Source organism: Oncorhynchus gorbuscha, linkage group LG18 (genome assembly GCF_021184085.1).
Source record: "Oncorhynchus gorbuscha isolate QuinsamMale2020 ecotype Even-year linkage group LG18, OgorEven_v1.0, whole genome shotgun sequence".
Classification (NCBI taxonomy): Eukaryota; Metazoa; Chordata; class Actinopteri; order Salmoniformes; family Salmonidae; genus Oncorhynchus; species Oncorhynchus gorbuscha.
In genome coordinates, this window is record NC_060190.1 from 14,435,884 (window position 1) to 14,445,058 (window position 9,175).

The window sequence follows — 9,175 nt, forward strand, 5'->3', positions numbered from 1 at the left end:
TAACTTTCATTGGTTTGGAATTAGAAAATGCCATGCTCTTCGCACTCCGTTCTATTGGTGGCAGTATAGATCCTATGAAGCGGAAATCATAGAACAATAGACGATGTAGACAGGAAACGAGTTTGTTCGTTGACCAGTTGCCTTTATAACATTTACATTTAAGTCATTTAGCAGACGCTCTTATCCAGAGCGACTTACACAAATTTAACCTAATCTATATCATTTATATGAAAGTCAAAGCACTCGATTTTTAAGAGAGACTGGTATGCTAGTTGTTTGACACCACAAGATCCAGAATGAGACGGTGAACACAAATACCTGCGCGAGGGTAGCATCGAGGTAAACAACCATTAGCTATAGTCAATGTTTGCAACCACTTATTATGGAAAATGTGCAATGTGGCGATTTCATGAATTTGTCGATATTCTCACATGCTTGCATTTACAGACGTTAGCTAGCAAGGTATATGCCAGCCTGCTCTGAAAGTTACGTTACAAACTAGCTAGGTAGTTAACATTTGCTAACGTTAGCTGGCTAACGCTTGCACATTTCAGCTGACATTCAGAACAATAACGTACAAGCAAGCGGAGTTATTATAGAATACAAATGCAACTACATACAGTTGAAGTCGGAAGTTAACATTCGCCTTAGCCAAATACATTTAAACTGTGTTTTTCTCAATTCCTGACATTTAAGCCTCATTAAAAAAATCCCCGTTTTAGGCCAGTTAGGATCACCACTATTTTATGAATATGAAATGTCAGAATAATAGTAGCGAGAATGATTTATTTCAGCTTTTATTTATTTCATCACATTCCCAGTGGGTCAGAAGTTTACATATTACAATTAGCATTTGGTAGCATTGCCTTTTAAATTGTTGGGTCAAATGTTTCAGGTAGCCTTCCACAAGCTTCCCCCAATAAGTTGGGTGAATTTTAGCCCATTCCTCCTGACAGCGCTGGTGTGACTGAGTCAGGTTTGTAGGCCTCCTTGCTCGTACATGCGTACACACTTTTTCAGTTCTGCCCACAAATGGTCTATAGGACTGAGATCAGAGCTTTGTGATGGCCACTCCAATACCTTGCCTTTTGTCCTTTAAGCTATTTTGCCACAACTTTGAAAGTATGCTTGGGGTCATTGTCCATTTGGAAAACCTATTTGCGACCAAGCTTTAACTTCCTGACTGATGTCTGGAGATGGTGCTTCAAAATATCCACATTTTCTTCCTCGTGATGCAATCTACTTTGTGAAGTGTACCACGCCCTCCTGCAGCAAAACAACCTCACAACATGATGCTGCCACCCCCGTGCTTCACAGTTGGGATGATGTTCTTTGGCTTGCAAGCCTCCCCCTTTTTCCTCTAAACAGAATGATGGTGATTATGGCCAAACAGTTCTATTTTTGTTTCATCAGACCAGAGGACATTTCTCCAAAAAGTACTTTCCTTGTATAATATAATAATAATATATGCCATTTAGCAGACGCTTTTATCCAAAGCGACTTACAGTCATGCGTGCATACATTCTACGTATGGGTGGCCCTGGGGATCGAACCCACTACCCTGGCGTTACAAGCGCCATGCTCTACCATGCTCTACCAACTGAGCTACACAGGACCACCTTGTCCCCATGTGCAGTTGCAAACCGTAGTCTGGCGGTTTTGTAGCAGTGGCTTCTTCCTTGCTGAGCGGCCTTTCAGGTTATCTCGATATAGGACTTGTTTTACTGTGGATATAGATACTTTTGTACCTGTTTTCTCCAGCACCTTCACACGGTCCTTTGCTGCTGTTCTGGGATTGATTTGCACTTTTCGCACCAAAGTACGTTCATCTCTAGGAGACAGGACGTGCCTCATTCCTGAGCAGTATGACGGTTGCGTGGTCCCTTGGTGTTTAAACTTGCGTACTATTGTTTGTACAGATGAACATGGTGCTTTCAGGCATTTGGAAATTGCTCCCAATGATGAACCAGACTTGTGGAGGCCTACAATTTATTTTCTGAGGTCTTGGCTGATTTCTTTTGATTTTCCCATGATGTCAAGCAAAGAGGCACTGAGTTTGAAGGTAGGGCTTGAAATACATCCACAGGTACACCTCTAATTGACTCAAATGATGTCAATTACCCTATCAGAAGCTTCTAAATCCATGACATAATTTTCTGGAATTTTCCAAGCTGTTTAAAGGCACAGTCAATTTAGTGTATGTAAACTTCTGACCCACTGGAATTGTGATACAGTGAAATAATCTGTCTGTAAACAATTGTTGGAAAAATTACTTGTCATGCACAAAGACGATGTCCTAACAGATGTGTCAAACTATAGTTTATTAACAAGAAATTTGTGGAGTGGATGAAAAACGAGTTTTAATGACTCCAACCTAAGTGTAAGTAAATTTCCGACTTCAACTGTATATTTTGGAACGTAACTTGTTTGTTTAGAAGCCTCTTAATTAGTTTGAGTCCTTAGTGATGTCTTGCCTTAAACGTGCATTTATGGGCAAATAACATCTAATACATCCATAATCAACAGCAAACATGTTTATATTCATCACATACTTAACGTTAGTGTTTATATAGTTGACACACAGTACAGTTCACCACCTCTTTATTCTCTGCAGTGAACCTGGAGTATCAGCCCAGCTCAGGCACCTTGGCAGAATGGATCCAGAGAAGCACAGTCACCAGAGGGAGTATAGAGAACCAAAGGCATGCAGTCAGAGGAGGGAGTATGAAGAATCAGAGAGGTACAGTCGGCAGAGGGAGTACGGAGGACCGAGCTCAGGACAATGGGACGATAGCTTTGAGAAGAGAGGCAATGGCCAGGCTATGCCCCCAGAGCCCTACAGTGAATACTCCAGCATGAGGCGAACTAGAGAAGGTGGGAAAGAGTATGGTGCTTCCTCTGCTATGAGCTACATCATGTACCCATCATCCAGAGACTGGAGCAAAGGCTCATTGAGGGATAGCAGTGGTCCCTTCTCCCCAGACACAGATAGGGACATTGATGGAGATCCTATGGTGCTCAGTGTGGAGGACCTGGAACTCGCTCGTAAGAAGAAGGTGTTGAAGGTCATAGAGGAAAAGATAGCTCGCAAGAAAGCTGTTCTTGCTCTGCAAAAAGTTAAACGCAGAGCTAAGGACATGCCTGAAACACAGGCTGCATCCGTAACAGTGAAGGGCATGTCTAAACAGAGGAAGGTAAACGATACAACATTCCAAAGATACAGTAATGTTGCGGACCAGTCTTCACGCATATGCCTACCTCTTAAACGGAGGGTGCTGGACATTCTGAGTAAGCTCAGAAGAACACCGGTACGGTACCTACTGCATAAGGTATGTACCTATTCGTTCTGTATTTATTCATCAGGGTTGGGTTCAATTCTGAATTGGTAATTGGTCATTAATTCCCATAAGTTTTGGATTTGAATTGGTCACACCCCACAGGAAGCAGAATTAAAGGGATAGTTTATGCAAAAATCTAGATTTGGGTTGAATTCCCCTTAGAGAAAAAAATTATCGTTATGTTCATGTTGACATCATGTATGGTGACTAATACTGTTTGACATGTTGTAGCCCTACAAGCTCGCCGTCATGTATACAGTTAATAACGTGTAAGTACATTTATTTAACGTTCCGTCTTGTGGCATTCAGTCTTCGGGCGTTCAAGTTAAGTCACGCTGAAATGACTATTAATCAAAGATGGATTTCAATGTTTGCTCAAATGTTTGCTCGCACACACTCCATTTCTACTTCCTGTCTGTTGCAGCACGTCGCCCGTATTGCGAGGCTGATTAGTTAAGCCAAACAGGTGGGAAACACAGAGGTGTGCGTGCAAAGCAATAACAGAAATTGGAATCCATGTTTGATTTGGAAGGAAGGGGAGTAGAATCCATCAATTGAATTGAATTATTGTCTGGGCACTGCTCGGCGAATCAACTGTCTACCAACCACGGAAAGTCCCTCCGACGTGGGAAAAGTGTCACCAAACAGGCACAGTCTAGGGTCGGGAAATAAGACGCAAGGTGGGTAAGGGCTATACTGCTAGACCCCTGGGCTGAACATGTTCTTCAAACACTTCCTTTTTTAAAAACTCATCCTCCTAAAACGAGTTATAATTATAGTGGTCTGGAGATATTCAAAGCTAGTTATGTAGGTTGTTTCTAATTATGAATCATTCACTCTACGTCTTATTCAATGTAATGATAGAAAAACATACATTTCTCAGAATGCATTAGATTAAACACTCCAGAATGGAAGTGAACATTTCATGACAAAAATACAAACAAGTTATAATCAAACTAACATTTAAAATGGTATCTGTATTCTTTAGTAAGAGATGTCAGGTGATTTTGACAAAGTATTTGTCAAAGGTTTTGAGACGCATATGTCTGTTTAATTTATTTTAAATTCTGCTTATAAACTATTTGAATTCAAATTTCAATTAATGGGTTGAATTTCATAAAATTCTGAGTCTACCTCAACACTGTTATGAATACATTTTCCTTGATAGATCCAAAATAATTTGATGATGGATTGTAAACGATGCCAAAAAAAGCCTTTGTGCCAATAATCAAGGTACTAGCGTGTAGCGTAAAACATTTCAAAGCCTTTATTGTTTGTCTCATGCATAGCAAAAATAAGAAATCCACCAATGCGTTGTGACTACAACAGCCTTCATCAGGATGACTCAGATTTTTTCCTGATGTTTGGATTCTGATTTTTCTACTACATGGACTTAGCAGCAGACCCCCTTTTCTCCAAACACAGTTCTAAGATCAGATACCCAAAGCCATTAAGAGTCTGGGGTAAATCAAAACTGACCTTGGATCACTATTCAGAGACTACTGCATTACGCATACTAAAATATTGTCTCTATTTTCCTCTAGGATACTCCTGCCAAGCTGAAGAAACAAAACAAGATGCGAGCATTGGAGCTGATGATTAGCGCTCCCCTAGAAAATGAAGAGGCCCATCCTCTGAGACTGAGAGTGAAGGGTTTAATGAACCAACGACGCTCTCCCAACAATGAGGTATGATGCCATCACAAAACATAGAGATGGGCAAAAGTATCATAAGAAAGTCAAGAAAACCATGGCCCCCGATTAATGCAATTGATTTCTCCCATTGACACCCATTCCAAATACGCAGGATATGAAGTGCCTACTTACTTGTACGCTTCATAATATTTTTTGTGTTCTTATAAGTATATTTTTTTCTTAAATGTCATGGCTATATTAGTGTTATCCCCGTCAGCCACCTGAAGCATCAATTGCTACCTAGCATGCGAACAGTCATTTAGATGGACTTGTAGCATAGCTAGCCAGCTAAAAGCCAATCATTGCAAAATGACTCATTCTGCGTAAAATGCATTTGACAAAATGCAACCAAATACATTCGTTGTGACAATCAGATGAACATAGCAAGCCCATGATAACACAAAGGTTGTGTAAAATGCACACATAAACGATACGTAAATGAAACAACATTTGATGGCGCGGTGCTAATCAAACACATTTTGTTTGTTTTACTGCTGAGCGCTTAGTGCTTTTTTGGATTTTAAACATTAAATGCATTGGGAGTTGAATGCTCTAACAGAGTAAAACAATGAATAAAAGTACCATGATGGTTGTAACTGCCAATTACTGCTTATCGCTTATTAACCGTTTATTCACATTACTTTAATTTAATAAAATATTTCAGTTGTGTATATTACATTTGTTTTAGTTGATGACTATTTAATTCCAAGTCATCTCATCTCTATCGAACTGCTGCCTATGCTGTCTTACAAAATCGCTATTTTGTTGTTCTTCAAAGTAAATACTTTGAATAGGCATACATTTATGACTGCTGAATACCAACTAGATCATGTATTTTCAGGTAGAGATAGCTCACAGAGCAACAGCTGCTCTCTATATCACCTCGCAATTGTGCATTCTTCTCTCTTCAGTAGCAGGCATAAAAGAAAGACCAGACAAGTAGATGTGCAATGGATTATGGTCATTGTAGTTACCACATTTTATACGCTAAACCATGTATAATATTGGCCTGTTGGAAACTACAATTCCCTACTACATCGCACAGTTCAGGCTGGATCTGATATCTTGAGAAATTATGCGCATTGAGCTCACAGAAAAAAACTGAACTAAATGGTATTCAAATAATTGAACATAATCAAAATGTTGGTTAATCGCACAGCACTAGTTTGTTTATATTTCTTCATGTTTCCTGTTAGGTGATCGCTAATGATGAACAACATAATCCAACCATTCAGAGGCCAGTTCACTCACTGAGGACACAGGAGAAAGACGTTTTAGCCACAGGCTTCCTCAATGAAGGAATGGACCTCAACAAGCTCTCAAAGATCGTCAACGACGAAAATGAGCAACTCATTGTGGGCGAGGAGCTACCACAAGTTTGGCCGACTCTGCTCGAGGGTCATGTTGACTACAGCAGTAGGTCCAAGTCTTCTCCATTTGAGGAGAAGAAGGTGAGGCTTGAGGATGAGCAGCGGTACGAGCGGATGCAGACCCTGCTGGAGATTGTTGGGCTGGACTTGGGGGTTGAGGAGTTGGGTCGGCTGACAGACAGGACCAATGATAGGCTATATGGAAAGATGGGAGACTTGAAAAGGGACAGAGCCAGAGAAGGGGAAAGTCCTGCGAGAGAGAGATGCAGGCAAAGATGCTCTAGTACCAGAGAAAAGGACAGAGACAGATCTGAGAGAAACCGAAAGGGAGACGGGCACAGACACTCTAGTACCAGAGAGAGAGACAAGGACATACCGGTAGTCAGAGAAACTAACAGATCAGAAAGGAACAGAGATAAAGATGGGGACAGAGACCCAGAGGAGGACTGGGACGGAGGCCGAGAGAAAGAACGGGACAGATCTAGGAGAGACGGGGGCAGATACAGATCTGAGAGAGACAGGGACAGAGACCCAGAGAAAAGCAGAGAAGGAGGCCGAGAGAAAGACCGGGACAGATACAGATCTGAGAGAGACAGAAAACGAGAGATAGCCAAGGATGTAGACAGGTGGCTGCAAAGGACCAGAGACGGAGACAAATGTTCTAGGACCAGAGACCTGGACAGGGAGAGATCTGAGAGGTATAGGTATGGGGATGAGTCCAGTGAACGCTCCATTGAGCTCTACTCATACTCCATGGACCCTATAAGCCCTGTTTCTCATCCCCATGCATCTATGATGGCTACCTACTCCACCACCCAGTACTCTCATATGACGTACCACAGCAGCCCCTACACCATGGCCTTCCCTCCAGGGTGGGGTTATCCCGCTGGTACCATGCCCGCTGGTATTATGCCCCCTGGTATTATGCCCCCTGGTATTATGCCCCCTGGTAACATGCCGCCTGGTACCATGCTTCCTGGTGTTATGCTCCCTGTTACCATGCCACCTGGAATCATGCCAGCTAGTGCCATGCTGCCTATTAACAAGCCCCGCCTACCTAACCCCCCTGGGTATCCACCCAACACCAACTTCCCCCCTTATTACTCTAATGGCACCACAGCCTTAAACCAGACATACACCAAGCCTGCTAGCAACCTCCAGCTCTCACCTACCCAGCCTGCTAGCAACCTCCAGCTCTCATCTACCCAGCCTGCTAGCAACCTCCAGCTCTCATCTACCCAGCCTGCTAGCAACCTCCAGCTTTCATCTACCCAGCCTGCTAGCAACCTCCAGCTCTCATCTACCCAACCTACTAGCAACCTACAGCTCACATCTACCCAGCCTGCTACTAGCAACCTCCAGCTCACATCTACCCAGCCTGCCGGCACTGCATCAGTCTTGCCCCTCCTACGTAACCCCCCCATTTGTCACAAGAAACTAGCTCCCTGGTATAAAGAAAATACCCAAGCCCTGAAGCGAGTTTCCCGACAAATGGAACGGAAATGGCGCTCCACCAATTTGGAAGTCTTCCGACTAGCTTGGGAAGACAGTAAAGCGCAATATCGAAAAGCCCTCGATGCCGCTCAATTAGCCTACTTTTCCAAACAGATTGAGGAGAATAAAAACAATCCAAAATGTATTTTTGATACTGTTGACAAGCTAACTAAAGAGCAGCATTCTCCAGGTGAGGATGGCCTTCACTTCACCTAAGCAGTTACATCCTGCCTGGTTGGCCCTGTCTGGGGGTATCTTCGGACTGGGCCACATTGTCTAAGCACTGGGTTCTGTCTAAGCCCTTTGTGACATTTACTGATGAAAAAGGGCTTTATAAATAATTTAATTTGATTGGTTGGTCTTAACTCAGAGATACACATACACCCAGCCCTCTAGCAACTGCAAGGAAAAGAGACAGAAGCATGCAGAAGCCGTAGCGAAAGTGAAAAGAGAAACATGGAAGAGACAGAAATATGCAGAAGATGTAGTGAAAGTATCCTGTCAGATGGTGACAAAGAAGTCCCCCTCTGAACCAGGGTGAATGATGAAAGCAAAGGGGGTAAACAAAATATTCTTCACAGGTATTTTCATGAAGAGTTATCACAATCATCAAAGGAAGCGTATGTGTAAGAGGAAACGGCTTTTGAAGAGGCGGAATGAGGCTCACCAGCACAAAATAAAGTGATTGCTTGCAGAAGCAGCAGGGAAAGTGACTCCTCGGGTGGCTGTAAAGGATTTCCCCTTTGGAGAGGAGCCCAAGATCCAGAAGGAGTAACAATGATCGATGGGGAGAAACTACATGCTGACACTGTAGAAGAAGTGGTCCCTAAGAAGCTAGATTTGTAATGACACTAGCAAAGGATTTGTTATAGTTTAACCTCATCCTTCAAAGTTTCATGTTGAAGCTATTTTCAGTGTAATGTTTTGTATTGTATGTGGTATGGGTAGGGCCAGTGGTCTTTCTTTACTATTATATCTGCTCAGCAAACGCATTTTCTCTCCCGTTATAAACCAAATCATAAGGGCGTGGAGTTCACTTGATCTGGTCATGTGGTTAGGAAAGACCCCTGGCCCTGGGCATAGTACATGTGTGTCAATGCAATGAAAAGACCATTGATGACATGCTTGCCAGTTCTCATGCCTGATAGCAAGAAAACTGCCCGTGTTTCATTCCCCCACTTCAGTCTATAGATCATCTTTTACTTTGTATATATTTAATTGAATAAAAGTTTGTCTAATATTGTAAGTGTGGAGTATGTCAAAGTAATTTAACCAAGGC

At 42.4% G+C, this 9,175-nt stretch overlaps 1 protein-coding gene across 1 annotated transcript; it reads left to right on the forward strand.

Annotated features, from left to right (window-relative positions):
• Positions 1-104: 104 nt before the first annotated feature.
• LOC124003004 lies at positions 105-9,142 on the forward strand. Its single transcript, XM_046310903.1, has 4 exons — positions 105-339; positions 2,615-3,329; positions 4,883-5,026; positions 6,229-9,142. Exons 2-4 carry the CDS (start codon positions 2,655-2,657, stop codon positions 8,110-8,112), a joined length of 2,703 nt encoding a protein of 900 aa, XP_046166859.1. The 5' UTR covers positions 105-339; positions 2,615-2,654; the 3' UTR covers positions 8,113-9,142.
• The last annotated feature ends 33 nt before the right edge of the window (positions 9,143-9,175 follow it).